The sequence below is a fragment of the Lepisma saccharinum genome, chromosome 14 (assembly GCF_977018435.1).
Source record: "Lepisma saccharinum chromosome 14, izLepSacc3.1, whole genome shotgun sequence".
NCBI lineage: Eukaryota > Metazoa > Arthropoda > Insecta > Zygentoma > Lepismatidae > Lepisma > Lepisma saccharinum.
Window position 1 is genome coordinate 17,627,339 of NC_139242.1, and position 21,980 is coordinate 17,649,318.

Sequence of the window (21,980 nt, forward strand, 5' to 3'; positions counted from 1 at the left end):
TCAAGCCGAATAAAGTTCCAACGATGTACTCTTAGTAAATTTCAGAGCCTCCCCGATGGCTTAGTGGTAACGTCGTCGCCTTGTAATCAAGGGGTCGCAGGTTTGATACCTGATGGAGACTCATAGTGGTCCGGATCCCTGCTTAAATTGTAGGACCAGTCCCGATTAGCCTATCTGTGCATAAAGTGGACTTAAACAAAACAACTCAACTCTTAGCAAATTTCTTGTTATTAACACTCCCATACTTTATTAGTTAGTTGTGTTACCTCTATGTGTTTGCAGAATAAATTGCCCATACAATGGAAATCAGTAGCGGCGATTGGGTATCAAAAGTGGGGAGGGGGGCAAGGGCAGTTTACTTTTTCTTTGTAGGCAAGGCTTAGCATTAAGGGGCCATAGTGCGGTGGACAAAAACTGTGTGGGGCTTGGGGAAAGTAACCCCCTTGCCCCCTAATCACCGTCACTGTTGGAAATGTGTAGTTGTTTTGAATGTGCTGTACGAAACCAGGTTTATATGTAAAATACTATCTGAACCACTGAGAGGGGAAATAAATGAGGGGGCAAAGTACATTGGTGTCATGGAAGTTTGAATTCTTCTAATACAGTAATATTCGGTGGGTCCGGACACACTGTTCCATACCCATCTATACAATATAACAGTGAGTTCATTCTCCGATTGAACTTTCATCAGGGCTTTTGCCCTCCCCGCCCCCCTTAGTCAGAGGGTCTGCGCACGCCAGGAGCGTATATTCTAGGCTAGATGGGCTATGTGCAAAGCTTGAAGTCTAGAGAATAACATACGGGAGAAAAATGGATCAGAAATAGTAAATAAAATTATTCATATCAGTGAGATGATGATGGTGATTTTGGAGTTGGCAACCTGATTTCTTTTGAGTTACCAACCTGATTTCTTATGAGTTGCAAACCTGATTTTTTATGAGTTGGCAACCTGATTTCTTATGAGTTGGAAACCTGATTTCTTGTGAGTTGGTAACCTGATTTTCTATGAGTTCGCAACCTAATTTCTTATGAGTTGGCAACCTGATTTGTTGTGAGTTGGTAACCTGATTTTCTATGAGTTGGCAACCTGATTTCATATGAGTTGGCAACCTGATTTCTTGTGAGTTGGTAACCTGATTTTCTATGAGTTGGCAACCTGATTTCATATGAGTTGGCAACCTGATTTCTTGTGAGTTGGTAACCTGATTTTCTATGAGTTGGCAACCTGATTTCTTATGAGTTGGAAACCTGATTTCTTAGGAGTTGGCAACCTGATTTCTTATGAGTTAGAAACCTGATTTTTTATGAGTTGGCAACCTGATTTCTTATGAGTTGGCAACCTGATTTCTTGTGAGTTGGTAACCTGATTTTCTATGAGTTCGCAACCTAATTTCTTATGAGTTGCCAACCTGATTTGTTGTGAGTTGGTAACCTGATTTTCTATGAGTTGGCAACCTGATTTCATATGAGTTGGCAACCTGATTTCTTGTGAGTTGGCAACCTGATTTCTTATGAGTTGGCAACCTGATTTCCTATGAGTTGGCAACCTGATTTCTTAGGAGTTGGTAAACTTATTTCTATTCATAGCCTAGGACCTTGTGACATAGTGAGATAAGCCAGTCCTTTGACTCAGTGTACGCCACTGGAGCACGCCTATGACTGTAGGTCGAGTCGATTAGCCTATCTGTGCATAAAGTGGACTTAAACTTTACTTTCACGAACCCCAACCCTAAAAATCAAACATGGGAAACAATTTAACTTAACGTATCGACCTTGACGGTGAAACGCTATTCAGAAATGCCGGAGAAAGCACTAATCCTGAAACACGGTTCCTCTTTTTGCTGAAGACGCGGCGTTGCAAAATTCCCACCGGTCTCCGTCGCACATGCTCGACAAGCAAGCACGCTGTGAACGTGTCTGCAGAGGAGCATGCGTGATTTTCTCTCACGTCTTCGGGGCTGCTTCCTATCTGCACAGACAGCAAGAAAGATGAGCTTGTTGCTGGGTTGTCGCCGTCACTACTATAAAGGGCGAATTCGTTTTACAGGCTGTCCGGGAAAATCTTGAACTGTTTTACACTAATGTGTGTTCTTGCCTATGTAATGTCATCTATCCATTACAATATGTTCTGTATATCCTTTTCGATATATTACTAACGATGCACAATCGTCGGTAACAAAGGATACGATGAATTTTTCGCATACATAACTAAAGTGACCATAATATTTTGTCCCCAAAACGGGACATCCCAAGAAGGTTAATTTACACCCCCCCCCCCCATCCTCCGCTTTCCGTAAAACAGGCCTAATTATAAAATTACTATCTGATTACCCGGCGTTGCCCGGGTATTTATTTATCCCAATCTTCTATTAGACAGGAAAATAATGAATTCTAACTATAGTGTAAAATGTAACTAATTTTATTCACAGATATTTAAAAGTGCAAGTAGTAGTATACAAATTATAAAGTAAAATCTTTTACAAATTCAATATAATATTAATTTAACTCAAAACTTAATTATAAACAACATTTTTAGTTTCACCTCCAGGAGCAAGAATAAATAAATTCAACGGCATTGGGAGTGTCACTATTCATCTTAGCGACCCCGAAAGCTATTTATACCACACTAATATCGGTCGCTTTCGATTATTTTTACATGCCACCCCCACCTCTAGAGGGTGCCAGGGGTGTCTTACCCCACACAGAATTTCTTTCCAGATTGTAAGTCATATGTGTACCAAGTTTGGTTGAAATTGCTCCAGGCGTTCGAGAGCATAAATCTGGACCAAACACACATACATCATTTATATATATATAAGATTGTTGTTAAAGTATGAATCCCATATATGATACATCATAAAGCAATAAATGAAGTATGATCTCCCGTTGTATTATAATTTCGGTATGCTATACGGTGTCCCGACAGAACGTACCAGCGACAAAACGTAAAACTTCAAGGAAAACGCTTGAACTTAAAATCAAAAGAGAAGTGATCACGTTTGTGGAGTCCCGAATGGTGCTCAGTTAGATGTGAAGAAGCGTATGCAACAGGCGAAGAAAAGGGTTCGAGAGGAAGACACGCCAATTACCAAGATTTACAACGATACTCTAGGCAACCTACACGACAAAGGTTAGGTTAGGGTAGGTTAGGTTAGGTTAGGTTAGAACTGACATAACTAAAACGAAAATGGAAAAAAATACGAAAAGATAAAACAAGAGAAAAAATGTGGACGACAGCTTAACATCTGATTTTAAACCGGCCAAAATAGCTATATATGCATAATATAGTAATTTTGCCAGTCCAAAGCGTGGATAAAGTGTGATGGAAATCAGCAAAACCATCAAGTGGTACGTTTTGTTCCATCGCAAATATTTTTAGACTCATTAGAAGGTAGCCGATCAGGTGGTAGGTACGTTTTGTCGCTGGTACGTTTTGTCGGTGGTACGTTCGGTCGCCTATCCATGCTATACATAGTGTTTCTGATCGCTTCTGATCAATATTTGATGTTAGCCGGACGCTGAAGTTAAGGAGTGCCAGAAGTAATCATAAGAAGATTTGATCTTCTTCTTAGGAACAACTTTATTCTTCACCAACAGTTCATAAAAATCCTCACATACCAGACACACAACACGAGATTTGTGTTTTCAATTTATTTCAAGATGCAGGAATTTAAATTTCTTTTGCAGATTTGTATTGAAATTACGCGAAGGCTTCTTGGCCATGCCTATTCATTGCTCTACAAATATCGGAACACACACAAAGCAGTCATTACATCTGTCTGCTTGAATATTGTCAACAACAACGGAACATTTTGTCTTCTATGAAGTGCTTGACACAGTAGAACTGGTATAGAGCCATGACACTAGTATAAACATTCCATCAACAATTTTTTTTGACACGAAATATCTCTCAAATATATGTTTCATTTTCAAGTTAACCCCTAGACTTTTATAAAACGGGACAAATAGTGGTATTTTAATAATATCGACGGGACGACCGGGACATGCCTCTGAAACGGGACTGTCCCGGTCAAAACGGGACGTATGGTCACCATATACATGACGCACTAGAAGGGGGGACCATAATCCCCTTAGACCAATCTTCCCTAAAAAAAAAAAGGGCGTTAAACGCAGGAAAAGATGTCAAAATATAGGACTGATTGCTGAAAATGGGGACATAGATCCCATCCTCTCCTTACGAAATCCATGACCATACCACTGCTTACAAGTAGTGGCGGATCCAGAGGGGAGCACAGGGGCACGTGTCCTACCCCAATGCTCGAGCAAATTATACTCGTAATATGAAATTTACAAAATTAAAAAAAATCTTATTAAGTATGTGTACACTTTTGAAAAGTGGTGCTGAGTGCCGAACATCATTTGAAGTTGGTGCCCCCTGTGCATTGTTGAAAGTTGGTGCCCTCCATACACCATTGGAAGTAGGTGTCCCCGAACATCGTTGAAAGTTTGTGCCCCTCGAACATGGACTATGTTTCTTTCATAAATCGTTTGTAAAGTTTCTCCCTGTTCTTTCTTCCGTCATGTAAGAATCACTTTTTCGACAATGTTCTCATCTTTACTTTACATTGTTTACTCATCGCTATTGGATATAAGAAAGAACAGTGCGTCTTTCAGGAAAGTAAAGCACTCGCTGAAGAGCTGAATGTTGATGTAAAAATCCCAAGAATTGCACAGGTCAAATATTCCCTCAAAGAATGTCATCGATTATTTCAGATGTGTTGTGTTCGTCCCATTTCTGGATTATTTAATATCTGAATTTGATTATAGATTTCAAAGAAACCAGATTGAAGTCTTAAGCACTCTACAGAAAGTAATTCCGAAATTCATAGTTGAAAATGATGACCCAGCTAAAGATTTAATTCAGGCAGCTAAATTTTATGAAGATTTTAGCATTAGAAGGGGAACTCAAGTTATGGAGACAATTCTGGTTATTGGAAAAATCTACACCAGATAATCCAGCAGAGGCGTACAAATTTCCTCCCTTGTATCCCAACATTAGAAGTTTGCTTCACCTGTTGTGTGTGATTCCAGTCACGACGGCTACAGCTGAGCGTTCATTCTCCAATCTGCGAAAAATCAAGACCTACCTTAGACTACAATGGGTAATGAACGATTGATTGGTTTGGCTCTCCTGTGTTTCAGTGGGATGCACAAGTATTGCTTGACAGGTTAATATTACTATTTTCATCCCAAATTAGAATTCCCCTGGGCATGTGTGTTCTTTGTGAGTGTCCCTTCATCAGTTTCATCATATCATTACTAATTCTCATCTTCGCGATTATTTAAAAGTAGCAAAAAGGTGAAGTCTAATAAACCAAGTCAATATTCACATTTTTATTATGTGATCTAACCAAGGATTTACTATTCAATAATAACAGCCCCTTGAAGGGCCAGGGCCTGCCAGAGCGGCTTTTCATTGGGTGACGCGTGGTCAGCGTATCGATTCCCATCGCCACCGTTTTTCTGGCTTTCGTGACCGGAGTCCGCTACTACTTGTGAAGTAGCTTCTTGAAGTCCTCACGACGCTGGGTCAACGCCGAAATTCTTTGGGGGCACCCACCGGGAATCGAACCTGGGACCGCTCGCACAAAAGGCGAGAGCACTAACCACTTGGCTACGCGGGAGCCCATTATTCAATAATAGGAAGTTTAAATTATAGTAGAAAGTCAAGTTATACCAATTCAAATTTCAATTGAAAATTGGTCAAGTTTCAGGCAGGCTCTTCGATTCATCGAGTTGATGTTTTAAGTCCACTTTATGCACAGTAAAGCTAATCGGAACTGGACCTTCAGTTTAAAGTGGGATCCGAACCATTATGTGCCTCCACCGAGTATCGAACCCGGGACTCCTTGATTACAAGGCGACGACGCTACCACTGCGCCGTCGGGGAGGCCCGAAGTGTGCTCTTCGAAACCAGAGATATGGATTCTAATCTTGTGAGGTCTCCTAACATATTCATCGTTATTTGTACAGCTTCATTTTAATTTTGTCACGAAATTTTCTTATTACAAATTACCGGGTCGGCCAGCGTAATTTCATTTTGAATGAGTCGTGGCCCACCCGTGGCGCGCCTGTGCTGCGAATTTTTATGTACATAGGCAGAATTTGGCTATGATAATTTACTGATTTTCCCGTGTCGAGTAATTTTTTGGTCTGTTTTCATCCTTTATGACGCTGGCATAGATAGACGATAAGAAAGAGAAACAAGCAATAGCAGCAAGACAAGGGGAGAAAAGATCCCGTCTCGTTGACTGTTAAATGCCTTGAATCGGTGACCCACTCCTGCGTCTGCTGTCTGGCCTTGTCAACTTCTTACAAGCCTTGACTGTCGCGTGCTGACACACTCCCACACAGAAGCCATTACAAGTAGCGAGGGGCGGGGGGAGCTTTCTTATGATCCGAGACACACCAAATTAACAGGCAGACATGTCGGTAACGAACCCTCCTCCCCTGCTAGTGACTGGGCTTGCACCCTCAATGCTGTCTAGTCGGCTGCAATGTTGCCAACTCTCTGTCTGCTCAAGGAACATATTCATTATCATGAAAAGTTAGTTGGGCACAACAGTATTGTATGGCGGAAAATAAGTTTTTCTATTTGACACAATTAAGTATCGAAATAAAAATTAGGGTGATCATGTTTCCACAAGGATTGATATTAATAATTCATGAATCCAGGTTAGTAGCAATGTCTTGTTCTGATGACTGCGACTTGTGTTTCATTGTTATGTCTAGCTTAGCTTCCTTTATTGAGCTCACTCCCACTCCTATCACGAGACTGCTTTGCAGAACAATAGCTCTTTTGCTTTCACAAGGAAAACGTTCACTCACGAAATTTGAACCAACTTAACCGATTTTACAAGTAAATGTTACTTTGTGATTGTAACAACGTTTTGGACCTTTCTGTTGTATTTTCGTTCCTGCAAGTCCATGGTGTGCAAAATGTCTGGTGTTACTGTTACCTGTACAGTACAAACTTCTGATCTGTGCTGTCCTGCTCACTTTCGCGTCACTTCGGTGCTTTGTGGCATTCACGCCTTGCAAACTATCATTTCAGCATTGAAATTTGCACCACTGACTATGCTTTTGTTGAAAGTTTATTTTCAGCATATAAGATCCTCAGAGACAAAATTGCGGAGTTTCGCTGTGGATAACATGGAAAACGATTGTTGCCTAACTATACGGCGAAGAGTGGATTTTAATAGCAAGTTTCCAAAGGGGATGATGTTCTGTCATCGCCGTAGGGTTAGGCAATACACATAACGTTATGCAAGATAGTGCGTATTTCAGAATATAGATGTCGCATTTTCATTGCCGGATTCTATACCTAATCAGTATTTTTCAGGAATTTTGAACTATTTTAAGTTTCTTTGAACCTACTTCAGGATTTTTCGAGCCTAACTTAAGATTTTTAGGACCTATTTTAAGATTTTTAGGGCTTTTCGAACCAATTTTATGATTTTTAAAACCTATTTTAGGAAATTAAACCACACTTTTTAGAACCTAAAATTACGAGGTCTAGTGATAAGGAAGTCTGCTGCAGTGTTGCACTCCGTCACAACTGAACACACGATGTCTAGTTCACAGATAGTCACATTTCCTAATACCTTCATATTGCAGAATTGTTGTTTCACATTTAGATGATAAATTCACTTCACGATTTGTTCTCAACATTGTGCCATACGCACAGTTTTGCTACTTAAATACAGGTCAGACTTGGTCCGATGTCTTCGTTAAAGGCACCATACCAGCACCAAATGTCACCTTAGCCATTCAACCAAGGTTGAGTATAGTATTCCGTGTAGTATTTCCGAGCGCCCTCCGCGTTCTCGCTGTTAGCGTGACGATCTGTGAAGGTGTCCGGTAAAAATGGCAAAGGAAAAACTGGCAAACGGAAAAAATGGCAATAGTAAAAATGGCCAAAGTGAAAATGGCAAGTTTTCTTCTTTGGCAGTTGTCCTCTCTCAGCGTGCAGAATGATTGCTTTCACTGCTGCATTTTCTTGCTGGATGTACCTGATTAGCTTCCACAATATAGCCTACAGTCTTTACTCTGTAGGATGTTTGAATTTGAATTGCATTACTCCATATAAACCATATACATTGGTATTTGGAGGGTTCAGTACAGTTCAGATAAAAAATATAGTTACAAAATTTCTATAATTTACAATCTAGATGTTCACTAACGCTATAATATTCCTTATTAACTAATATATTTTTTAAAAAAATGTTTTTGAAACTTGTCATATTTCCTGCTTTAATATCATTTGGTAGGTTATTGAATATTTTAATTGCCATATGTTCGGGTTCTTCTTGAACTAATGTTAGTTAACCTGGTGAAGTATGGCTTTAGAAGCTGATTATTTCGGGTGTTATATTATGTACGTTCTATTGAACTTCGTAGCAATATGTGAAACTATGTTTTACAAATATTTACAAATGCGGTGCCTGCAATTCATTCCACATGTGGAGTGATATTATTATCTTCCTTTTACGGTTGATACATTCCACGAGCAGCATTGCGGGTTGAACTTTGATCTTTGCAAATGTTCTGACCTTTCCTGTTTCACAATAAGTTGTGAAGTCCATGAAACTGCGCACTGCGCCTAAAAGGGATTACCAACCGTTTATCGCATTTTCTGTTTACAGCAACCGACAAATTGGAAGCACTTACGAATGAGAGCCAAGGAATTCCGCGAAGCGTTCCAAAAAGTTAACATTGGAGGGACTCTTAGAACCTAAACGAAGCTATTCGTTTCTACGTTCAACCAGGAATGGCGATCTATCTGAATCCGAAATAAACTGAATCCTAATCCAATAATATTCAAATTTTGAATCCAGGATTCTCCTTGCGTGAATCCTCTTACAAACTCGTACCAATTGCCTTCTTCAGTGCGTGACGCGTGACCAGGTCACAGAGTCCCATCGTTGCTTAAAGTTTCTGTTTTGAGTCCACTTTATGCACAGATAGGCTGATAGGGACTTGACCTAGAGTTTAAAGTAGGATCCGAACTACTGTGTGCGTGTATCGAATCCGGGAGCTTTTGGTTACAAGGCGGAGGCCTCTTCCATGCAAACTCAAATGCGTAATAAAATAAACTGTATTTGATCTTACAAGCGTGTGTTTATGAAACCAATTTTGACATTAATAGCTATCTACTTTCAAAGGTTGCAGCCATGGCACAATTGTCATGAATTGAACCCACTACTCACTCCTTCCTTATCTATTGTGAAAAAAGTCACCTCTTCCAATGTATTGTAGAGATTGCTGAAGTTTGTAAGCATCTCTACACCTTTCATTAAGGTTCGAGCAAGCAGGAGTGCCCACAGGGGGGGATTATGGCGCAGGTTGCGCCATCGAGATTTTTGTTGTTTTCTTTCCTTCAAATAATATAAAATTCAACATTTATATACACGTATATTTCCAAAATATATGTAAATATTTTACATCTTAAATGCACCATATTTAATCCATTAGATGAAGTAAGGAAAGTGTTCAGGAGTATTATCGAAGGGAGGAGAGAAATATCCAACTCTTACATATTAGGTCTTAATTGACACTTGGGTTCTGGGGGGGGGGGAATTTTGAATTAAACATTGGTGGGGGACAGTATCCAACTCTAGGTCTTAGATTATGGCTGGTATTTTACTTAGAGGGGGATTGAGCAATAAACTGAGGGGGTATCCAATTCTTGTGTATTTCTGTTGTCTTAGACTGTTGCGAAAATTCTGGTGTGCCGACTGAGAATTTTTTTTTGGAGGAGGTAATATCCGCTCTTCAATATCAGCAGTAGGCTAAGTCTAAAATTGGCATGTAAATTCTGGTGGTAGGATTGAGTATTAAATTCAAAGGAGGAGATGGGAAGCTCTTGATAAAGTGTTAAAGCTTAGATTGTCGAGAGATTTCTGTAGTGGAGAGAGAGTTCGAATATTAAATTTTGGAGATTGTATTTAGCGATATGGTATCCACATGTTTTCGACCCCTATCGTGCCAAAAGAGAAGCTGGAAGAGACTAAATATCGCGGGATCCTAATAAAGTATTGACACTCCATTAAATTAATATTCTTGAAAGCCTGCAAAGAAATGGATGTAAAAATTTTCTTGCTCGCTTCGCTCGCAGTAATGTGTTGCGAGAATGCGTGGTTGGCGCTTTACTGAGGTGAATGTAAAGTTTTATACCATAGCTGCATTACAAGACATAAGTGATATTCTCAATATTAATTAATAAAATCACATCTTAAAAATATAATGCTTAAGGTTGGTATACTGCTTAATTTAAAGCAGGTGAATCATTTGGAACAAAAATATATCGATTCCACATTTCTAACTTCTTTTCACAGGAAAATTTTACTTTAACAAGTTAAATTTGCACTGAAGATAAAATCCACGTAATTATTGTTATGGATTATGGGTTGTTACTAAAATAATTATATTTACTCCAAGAAAATGAGGGTGGGGCTGGGGGTGAGTTATTTGAGAGAGGAACTGTATTCTATTATCGTCGTGAACTTAAGAATTTCTAGATAGGGTTTTGTAATGTCCCGTGAAACAAATTGAATCACTCATCCCGCTGGACATATTATTTGGTTTGCCAAGGTTGAATTATTCTATCTTTATCTAAAGTTGTGTAACAATTTGTGTTAAGTACTCAAATTGAGTTTTATAAACCCACTCAAAAATACTATTTATATGCATATTTATATATTTTAATTTACCACATTTAACCAATCAGTGTTAGCTTTAAGTTTTTTTCGAAAATCGAAAAATTAAAAAATATGGACAATGTAACATGGTATTTCATTCAAATAGACATAAATTATTACGCATTCATCCAAACTATTTTCGGGGGATTATGATGAACGATTTTAGTGGCGATCTTGAGTGGTGGACGCCCCTGTTTAGGGAGGAGGGGCAGATCAAGTATAGTGTTCTGTAAAGCTAAGAAAAAGTTGCTTTCGGTAGACACGCTGTCGTAATTAAATACTTTGTGGGGATTACGATATGGTTTGAGGGCGCGAATGATATGATTTGGGGGGCACGCATGTCATGATTTTGCCATTGGCTTTGGGGGGAGGGGGATGGGCACCCCTGCGAGCAAATATTCGCTGGGTTCTCTCTGTTGGTTTTTGAACCCGAGGTAATGATTAAGAGGGGTTGACGGCAGCTCTAGTCCCAAACAACTTCCACTTTGAGTGACAGCTACTATGTTCTCATCCTGAGGTATTTTATGTTCCTCACTTCTAGTTCTTTTCATAATTACTAATTACTAAACCACTAGATCTACTCATGCCATTTGTAACTTTAAAAATCTTGAATAGTGCGCATATAGGGTGATGACAATATATGGATAAGAGTTCCATTTTCAAACCTTAAATCTATTGTATAGCCATTGCATTTGTCTTCTATGAGACAATACAAGCACCAGGAAAAAAGGACAGATGAATATTTCAAAACCTTTCTTACAAATACGTTCTTTTATGTTCTTATCGTACTACGACATAGATAAGATCAAAGTATCTGATTTTTGTCAAGCCCAAATATCTCAAAAAAATTGAAAAAATGTACAAATCATTTGTAGATATAGGTTACATTATTATGTCAATCGTTTATCTTTCGAAGCTGCGAAGAGACGCTGTTATTCTTCCATTGTTCGAGTATATTTTAATGTTTTTTGTCCATTTAACTGGTTATTTTACGTCGCATATTTCTACCGCTACAGTACACAATTCGATAGGCTGTCGTATAAATAAATGGTAGAACATTTTTTAAGAAAATAAGAACCAACAACATACATGTACGTGACAATATTATTATATCTGACAATTTGATTTTGAATATTAACCTTGCACATTAGGTTACATATGATTTTAATTATTTCTTAGTGAATTATATAAAAACCTAAAACTTCATTTGAAAATTTCTTACCATTAAAATGAAACAGGGGACAATTGCGTTAGGGGAATTTAGACTGCATAGACATTGTGAATATGCACAGGATCTGGTAACACTGCTTGCCATTAATAGCGTCGAGCTTTCAAGAAAAGAATGTGGCTTGCTCGACACAAAGTAGGTGCTAATTTACTCCTCACCATTGGTGTTTATTTACAGTTGTTTACTCGTAACAGAGCGGAAAGTCCAGAGACAATTTGCTGCATTTGTCAACGTCGGGAAAGACTAGCAAACGGCCTTTAAGTTAAGTTTCTGGCCCACCTTATTTGCTAAGAGGAGAGGAGGGTAAAGGACCAAGAGTAAATAGGTTGATGTTCTCAAGCCTACTAAATGTTCAGCATCTACCCATCATTATATATGTTAATGGCTTTTTATTTACTTTGATTTAGAACAGGGGTTTCCAACTGGCGGCCCGCGGGCCGCATGCGGCCCGCGATGCCTTTTTTTGCGGCCCGCGAAGCCAGTTTGGAAAATACATTAATTTTATGTATTTTTATTAAAATACGTTCTATTTTTACTGAAGGAACAGTTTCAGAGTATGGACTTCCTTAAACAACTGGCGTTTCTAACAGATATCACAGGTCATCTGAACGAACTGAACTTGAAACTGCAGGGAAGAAATCAGCTGGTGTTAGATTTAATGGGAAACATAGATGGGTTTCGTAATAAACTGAAGATGTTCAACGTTACTTTGGAGAGGAATAACCTGGTCCATTTTCCAAGCTGTCGGCGGCGAGCAGATGATGAAGAAACACTGGGCATTTTTTAATTCAGTGCAAATATTAAAGAAATAATGGATGAGTTTGACTCCAGATTAAAGATTTTGAAGAACTTAAAGCAGCATCCAGCTATTTAGCAATCCTCTTGGCGTTAACATCGAAGAACAAGAAGCTTCTCTCCAACTTTAATTGTGTGATTTGAAAGCCGATGTGTTCCCTCAAACTAGTCAAGAAAAGGGGGCCAGAGTTTTTCAAATACCTTTCAAACGAACGCTTTCCAAACCTTCGTAGTTTTGGACAAAGAATGACATGGATGTTCGGCAGCACATACACGTGTGAAAGGGTTTTTTCTTCAATGAAGTTAATCAAGAACCGCTACAGAAGTCGATTGGTAGATTCTTCACTGCTTCACCTTCTGAGACTTTCAAATACAGAAATTGAAGTGGACATTCCAACTTTAATAAAATAAGCAGATCGGCCTCAATTTTTACATTGAACACTTACTATGAAAGATTCTTATTTGTATGGTGTGTTTTTCATTTCTTTCAATTCATCCATAAGTATTGGGTTTTTGTGAAATAAATTGTAATTATACAATTTTGATTTGTGATTCCATTTTTTTTAATGCCTCATTTTAGAAATTTAGGTCATGCGAAAATAAGTACTACATTCTCAGTTCAGTACTTACAATTTTTGTAATTTTTAATCCCCCCCCCAAATGCGGCCCGCCAATCAACTGCTGGATATAATTTTGGCCCTCGGACCTTTTGAAGTTGGAAACCACTGATTTAGAATATTATATTTACACGATACACACTTTTGGTATCACAATAAGCGAGCAAATATTAACTTCTTGAAGTACAGTATAAAAGTATAAAATTGCTATACTAAAATATCTTTTACGAATTAATCACCAAGACGATTAGCAACTTTGTCTATCACTATATGCATGCGTTTTCCTCTAGCGTTCTGTACAAAAGCACAGGGTAGAGTTGTACTGGCGCTTGTAACACTGGTTCTTTAAACATTTTGGTACACAAAAAAATTGAATGAATGAGACAATAAACAAAATGCAATAGTCCAAGTGGCAATATGCTAGAAAAACATCTACAATAATTGATAGAAGTAAATAATTTATTCATTTTATAAGAAAATATACCTATAGTGTGCTGATATATACTTGTATCATGTAAATAGTCACATGAACTGTATTCTATGATGGTGTTTTCATTTCCACATTCGTTTGCAAGCAGGTATGCACTCAGAGAAAACAAAACAAAGTGGCAGATATTTCTGAGAGAACTCATGCATTCTTGGGCTTACAGGAGGAAAATGTTACCATGCAGAGAGTATCTTTAGTTAACAGAAAGATTGGATCTAGACGTGATGCAAGAAAGGAAGTAGGAAGAAGTCTCAATGAGAACAGAATAATTGCAATCAACTGAAAGGAAAATGCATTATTTTACTTTCAACCGTGCGCATGCTCGGAACAAAATGCGAATAAAGTGTGGCAATGTGAACACTCTACGGTGCATAAAATAAAACATGCTGCTTTGAAATTGCCACGTAATGTTGAATATCCCTTACCTTTCGACTTTCAGTGCCTCTTGGCTGTAATAACGAAGAAATATATAAGTAATGAGGACTTAAAGAAATAAAAAACAAATAATTGCGCATAAGAAAGAATAGGAAAAAAAACACAAATGCACTTTGTATTCGTTACACCAAAATTAAGAAACTATAATTTTGCTACGTAATACATTATTCATTTGCACAAGACAATTTTTATTTGTAAACACGTTTTCAGTTCTAACATATTAATCAATAACAAATTGTGTTTTAAGTTCAATACAGTCGCATATACTATACTATCATTGGCTGAGAAAAATATGAATGAAATTTTAAACAAGATTTATAAATCGATCTGTTTTCTTTCTTTGGTTACATGTTTTGGAACATCAATCGTGTCTATTTTGTATTGCTTGTTGTTGAACAATATTTGCATCGTATAAAATGACACACATTTGTAAGTAAATGTACATCTAATTTATTTCAATGGATATTGTGTACTTCTTAACACACATCCGGCGTTATTCCAACGGGCAGATTTTCAAGAACATCTTTCTCTCATTAGTTGTTTCTAGAGCCTGCTGTGATGTGTACGAAGGACAACCCCGCAATTGACCTGTAGGTGCAAGGGGAAGGTTCGAGCTCAGTTTTGTGAACTGAATTTAAAATGTATGTCAGCGTAGCACTTTTTTGTACAGAAGTACATCCACACTAAGTTCAGCACCAACTTTTTATTTTCTTACATCATACTGTCATCCAAGTGCCTTTGGCACTTAGCAACAATATATTCCTGACAGCTAAATATGGAAATCAATGTCAAAAGTTAGTGAGCAGTGTCCAGGGGTGTTTTATCATCTCTGTCGTGCTCGAAGCCGGTTCATTCAAGACGTAAAAATAGATTTAAGACAGTGCATGCGTGATAGTTTCCGGCTATGAAATGAGTCGTTCTGATTTTCTTATCGTTTTTCTGTCCGTTTCGCGCTATTCTGGACCCGCTTCAGGTTGTTTACCGTTGCACCTTCAAGGGACGTCATGCAAAAGAGATACTGTGTGTGCGCTAAACGTTCCGGCGAGACAAATTCTGCAAATATCAAGCACACTACATTTTTTTTCTTTGTCTGTCCTTAATACCGCTGCTTCCTTCGAGACTGCAAAAGGAATTTCAGGACACAGCGAACGAAAACAGAAAAAACAATCTAATGAATTTCAATTAATTTCATTGTCACGCGGGTAAAATATCAGATACAGGTGTAAAAAGTCCAAACGGAAAATGTACATAACTAGAAATAATTTGTAGACAATATTGTCAGTTTATTTATACATTCCTTGTCTCTGTCTCAAATTGGCAATATTTCAGTGGAAATCATTCATTGTTTCCAAAAGATGAAGTCTGTTTCGTCATAGTCGTGGAGACCTCCGTAGCGGAGTGGTTAGCGCATCTCGCTACGATGCCAGGAGTTCCGGGTTCGAATCCCGGCTTGGGCATGGATGTTCTTGACTGTCTCTTCATCAATTTCATCATATCATCACTCATCCTTATCTTTGCAATGAGCTAAAGGTAGCAGAAAGGCGAAGTAAAATATTCCAAATCGTCTTAGTCTTCAGGATACTTTATTATATCGTGAAATGTACAGAATGCACGAAGAATTACCCTAGGGCAATCAGATTAAATTAATGTGTAGGTTTGTTGAAGCAGGCATTTATATACAGTGCGTTCGTTTTTAACTCTGGGCCGAGATAGCGCGTGAACAACTTTGAACAACTCTATAACACAATTTAGTACTCGTTATGCAATACAAATATAATTGTCTACATGCCAAAGATATGTGCGTAAATAAGCAAGACGCACGGGACGAAAATGCCGGCATCTGCGCCATGTTACGCCATATCTCGGGCCAGAGCCAAAACGAACGGACTGTATTTTATCAGAGTGCAATGACATAAAAATGGATTTTAGGATGCTATTCGTGGGCAAGAGACTGAACTCGTAATTCTCGTAATAGACACTTACAGCTTTGCAAAATTTTGGACGACTTTATTTTGGTCCACTCTGTATTTAGTTGCTTTGCGTCGGTTTCTGCTTCTCGAGATTAATCGAGACAGTGAATTGATTAAATTTAAAAGGGAAAAGTAAATGTCATGTTCAGGATTTGAACCTAACACCCATTATATTAACTAATTTATTTAGCATCTAGGAAAAGAAACAACCATGTTCAATATTTGAACCAGTGGGGATTGCTAGCATGGGGATCGTGTGTGGAGGGATGTTTGGTAGAGCCTTCAGTATAGCTGGGAGGATATTTCTATGTTTTGACATGGTAGCAAGGAGACAGCTGGAGGGATGCTTTGCGATAACTTTGTTAGTTGGGGGTTACCATCCTCCTTCACTTCGAGCACTGATTTGGACCTAAGACCCCTGTTTATATTCCCAACACTTATGGCAAATTTTCTTCAAGGTGTTCTGGGTTCGATACGCGGTGGAGGCACATAGTGGTTCGCATCCCACTTTAGACTGTAGGTCCAATCTCAATTAACCTTATTGTGCATAAAGTGGACTTACAACACCAACTCAATCAATCAATTAATCATATACTTGTTTTCGTTCGATCGCTCCAAAAATTCCCTGAACAGAGTATAGCGACTCGAGAGGTCATGGTCAATGAACAAGTGTGAGGGAATGGAATTGCTTGAATGGAGGGGGAGAAAATACACTGCAGCTATCAGCTGTAAGGAGCAGCGCGTAATGCTTCGCCCCGCCCACTCGCTTCCTCCCCTTCTCTACGGCTATGTGCGTCTTTTCTCCAAAGATTCCCGGGATAGAATATAAATTATTCGCCTTCCCAATATCCCTGTCAAAATTTCTTCGACATCCCCATTTTTTTAATGCATTAGTAATCTTTTTGGCGCTAAACTCATCTTGATCCACCCCACTGAAACATCTGAATAAACGTATGAGCAGATTAGGTAGTCCCATAACCTCGAAATGGATTGTGTGCAAGAGATTTGAGGGTGGAGGTCACGTTCCCTACCTGCCTTCGTAGAATGTTCAGGTAGCCAACTTGCAGACAAGACAAAAGCATGTCGCGTGACCTTTCCTTATCTGCGAATGCTGCTCTTTGCTGATGCAGCATTGAGGAATCAGCGCACTTTTCCTGCTGAGTGCGTGAACATTAAATTACCTTTGCAGCTGTATCTCAAATCGCAGGCTGTATGCATTTGTCAGACTCAAGGTTGCGCTGCGCTACTATATAGAAGTCCTATTCCGCAAAGAAGATTTTTCCCTTTATTATGTCAGACAGTCACAAAACAAGGAAGAAATTTTACTGTTTTGCTGCTGACGTGTGCGTGTTTGGCTAGAAATATCTAATACTTGGATAGAAATGTACAAGAGCAAGTCACCGAGACGAAATGCTGTAAGCTCTGACGACACCAGATCAGACTCCCCTAACAGACTAGTTCCCCTTCTCGCTAATACCCCACCAAAAGTGAAGTAAAGCCATTGAACTGTAGTTCAATGAATAAAACTAAACTAAACATTTCTGCAAGGAATTTAGGGGTATATTGAATATGATTGTGCCCCCTCCCCCCCCGTCCCCTCACTCTTTTTCTGTGTACCAGGCCTCCCCGATGGCGCAGTGGTAGCGTCGTCGCCTTGTAATCAAGGAGTCCCGGATTCGATACCCGGTGGAGACCCATAGTGGTTCGGATCCCACTTTAAACTGTAGGTTCAGTCCCGATTAGCCTTGCTGTGCATAAAGTGGACTTAAAACACCGACTCAATCAATCAATCAAACTTTTCTGCTTTCCGTCGTTACTGTCTCCTGCTAAGAATGGACGTCTCCTTTTGAGTCTATGCACACTGAGCCATTGTGAGAAATACAGAAAGACTAATCGAGACTGGACCTACAGTTTAAAGTATGTCTGTGCCCCCACTGGGTATCGAACCCGAGATCCCTTAATGGCAAATTGACGACGTTACCACTACGCCATAGGGGAGGTCCTTTTTGGTTTTTGAAATGGGTAACTGCATCCGGGTGCACCTTAAGCGGCCGATATTCGTGAGTACATGACTCGCCCCTGAAGATTTGGATTCAAGTCTCATTCGCAACTGGTTCGCCCAATGCATTGTCCTAGAGCAATAATTTTGTTCCAGTATATCTATCATTTGTCTTGTCCTCCTCCGAGGCCGGGCGGTCTAACGCACCGTGCTTTGGACTTCGACTGCGGGACGACACGGGTTCGAGTCCGCCCGGGTTCAGTCTCTGGGTTTTCGGCCTGTGTATAGGACCGGTGGCAACCCACCATCGTGAGGAAATTGGGGAGCCACGAGTGAGTAGCATAACCCGGTCACGGATAGCTCCTACAACGGCTGTGGGTTCGACGTGCTGACCACACGTCACCCCATTACCGGTTGAAGATCTCCACACCTCTAGGTAGGATTGTGCGAAGGAGACTGGTAGTCGGGAGATAGGCCAAGGTTCTTCCAGGGCTATAGAACCACGGGTTACGTTATGTTATGCTATATCATTTGTCTTGTGATGTGAAAACGTATTCTGTAATAATTAGCCAATTAATACTCCTTCTGCTTTGCATCAATCTAGTGTGTGGATTTCTTTTTCGTAGCCTGGCTCAGTGGTAGCGTCGTTCGGGGTCCCGGGTTCGATACCCGGTGGAGGCGCATAGTGGTTCGGATCTCACATTAAACTGTAGGTCCAGTCCCGATTAGCCTTACTGTGCATAAAGTGGACTTAAAACACCAACTCAATCAATCTTTTACGGAGCCAAGCCAATCTTTTGGTGGCCAAGTGGTCGTCAGGATCTAGTCAGCGAAGGTCCCGGTTCAAACCCCGGGCTGGACATTGCGAGTGTCACGTGAATAAAATATCACTCTCACCCTTGCAATTAGCCACAAAAAACAGAAAAACGACACAAACTCGGAACAATACAATGGTAATCCTATGTTGTCACGATTCTTTTATGATCGAAAGACTCAATTTTTGATTCAAATGAACACACTGAACTCCACCATATTTTCCAGAGCCTTGTAAGGGGTGGTTTTGGTGCAGACCATCAACATTCACTGTCAAGGTCTCGGCAAAGTCCACGATGGCGCAGTGGTAGCGTCGCCGCCTTGTAATCAAGGGGTCCCAGGTTCGATACCCGGTGGAGGCACATAGTTGTTCAGATCCCACTTTTTTTCTGTAGGTCCAATCCCGATTAGCATTACTGTGCATAAAGTGGACTTAAAACACTAAATCAATCACTCGTAGGAGTAATATTCACATAAACATCAATGCAGTTCTCTTCGTTTCGTCTACACCTCGATCGAAATTGTGGAAACCATGCCTAAAGAATCTTGTTTATTATATATAAAAAAGTCGGTATAATCTATTACAAGATTAAGTTATATAAGAATGATTTTGTTAATTTAAATCCATTTTATGCAGTGATAGGCTAATCGGTGAATGGGCCACATTTCAAAGTGCAATTCGAACGGGAAGCGACAGCGTTACTATTACGTGAAGGTAAGAAAGGATTGGATATTCTGAATGCCATGTGTATAGATATTAAACTCTGTACAAAATGACCCCAGATTTAAGCTCAACATCTCGTTGAGTCGCGAGATATTTTTCTGTTGGTCTTACTCCATATCAGCACCCTGTAACCGAGGAATTCCCAATCTCTTTGAGTCCGTGACAACCTTCACGTGTTACGTTTTCAGTGAGATGACCCTGAACCCAGCATTTAAAAATTACTCAAATCCAATATGGTGGTATCTTTAGAAAGTTAAATAGCCGACCTTTTTCGCGGAGTGGTTAGCGCAGCGCGCTGCAACGCCAGAAGTCACGGGTTCGAATACCGCTCCCGGAATGGATGTTCCTTGCATGAGTTTGTGTTTGAAGTCCACTTTTATGCACAAATAGGCTAATCGGGACTGGACCTACAGTTTAAAGTGGGATCCGAACCACTGTGCAATGTATCAAACCCGGGACCTCTTGATTATGAGCCGACGATGTTTCCATTACGCCACCAGGTAGGCCCGAGTGTTCTTTGTGAGTGTCCCTTCATCCTAATCATCACTCATCCTCATCTTCGCGATTAGCCAGAAGTGGAATAAGAAGCGAAGTAAAATTAAGCAAATCAATCAATCAATCATCTTCGCGATTAGCCAAATGTGACAGATGAGCGAAGTAAAATAAATCATAAAACTTGGTGCGAGATATGCACGACATATGGGGCAGGTATCGGCATGAGAAGTGACGCTTGCTGCATACAAAAAATGCATGAATGTGTTCGCAACGGGAACTTCTTTCGTGTGATTTACCGGCCTATCCTGGTGGCGCAGTGGTAGAACCGTCGCCTTGAAATTAAGGGGTCCCTGGTTCGATCCCAGGTGGTGGCACGTAGTGTTTCGGATCCCGCTTTAAACAGTAGTTAGAGTCCCGATTAGGCTACCTGCGGACAGAAAATGGACTTAAGAAACAGTCTGTCGTGTATTTACACGTTTTTTTTTAAACTTGCACGTGGCGTTTCACAGTACGTTCCATGTTTTTTTTTTCTTCTTATGACTGCGTTACTCTGGACTATCGTGCTGTAAAAGTCACATCATTGCTGTATGGTTATCGAGCGTATAGGCTTCGTGAACATTTCGGAGGCAATGTAAATGTACTTCGCTGGCACAAAAACACACAACAAAAATACGAAACAAATGAAGAAAAGAGAAGTAAATATCGCTTCGATTCCCATCACCGCTCTTGCGTATCCACAAAACTTCCCGAAAACTGCGCCAGGGTTCGAACCCAGCACCGCAAGCACCAGAGGCGAGAGCACTACATAAATAAAACAGGGCACTTACCTCTCGCGGTTGTTGTGATGCATCGCCTGGTAAGACGTGTCGGAGACGTTAAGTCTGTTGAGGGACTCGCTTATCGAGGTCAGATTCATGTTGTATTCCTGGAGATCGGTCTCGTTGGTGTTGATCTCATTCTGGATGTGTGGGAACCCGTACATAAACGGGTCCTCGTCCGTTTCTTCTTCCGTCGAGTTGATAAAGACGGGCGAACCGAGGGCGGCGCAGAACAAGAAGAGAGTTAGCCACAACATTGTGCGTTTGTGAACCCCGGCAGAGGTTTTGTTCGCACGGGCAACTGTTTGGTCCAATTTATAGCTGCGCGCTCTGCTACGGGAGGAGTGGCGATACCTGCGCCAGTGACGGAGGGAGGGAATGGGGAGAAGGGGGGGGGGGAGACGCATGTAGGGCTACTCGATGTCTGGCCTTCAATTGGACCTGCGGCGGTAATGATTGATATTCCCTGTTTTTTTTCTTCCGAGAACGGTGCGGGGACAGTTCATATGGTGAGGAACGCTGGTCCGTTAGTGAATAATTCTCAGGAGGGGGGAGAGGGGGGGGACCGGAATTTCAGATACGGACATTTCTCAGGAACGGGAAAAAGGAAAAAAACAAGGATCGCCAGACCTATTTCTCAAATGGCTGTCAATCTTGATAGAAACGCGTAGTATGTGTGTGTGTGTGGGCTTGCGTCATGCGAATATAAACAAGTGTTTCTCTTCTCTTGGCTTCCCGGTCAATATCAGAAATTGTAATTGCTTCCTTACGCAGATGTGAACTTCGAGATTGTGTGTGACCTGATCTCGTGTGCGTAGGAGAGGGGAAGCCGCGCAAAAACAGCTGCCGATCACATGCGAGAACACGCCGTGCGGTGA

At 40.2% G+C, this 21,980-nt stretch overlaps 1 protein-coding gene across 3 annotated transcripts in view; it reads right to left on the reverse strand.

Annotated features, from left to right (window-relative positions):
- The window catches only part of LOC145998704 (uncharacterized), a 61,738-nt gene extending 40,366 nt beyond the window's left edge, over nucleotides 1-21,372 (reverse strand). For 2 of the 3 annotated variants that reach the window (XM_083135191.1, XM_083135194.1), the window contains exons 1-2: nucleotides 21,112-21,372; nucleotides 14,274-14,297 (exon numbers count right to left, since the gene is read on the reverse strand). In XM_083135191.1, the coding sequence (XP_082991317.1) occupies nucleotides 14,274-14,297; nucleotides 21,112-21,359 (272 nt within the window). In that variant the 5' untranslated portion in view covers nucleotides 21,360-21,372. The remainder of the gene's footprint in view (nucleotides 1-14,273; nucleotides 14,298-21,111) is intronic. The other variant, XM_083135192.1, reaches the window with a different exon arrangement.
- Between the last annotated feature and the right edge of the window lie 608 nt (nucleotides 21,373-21,980).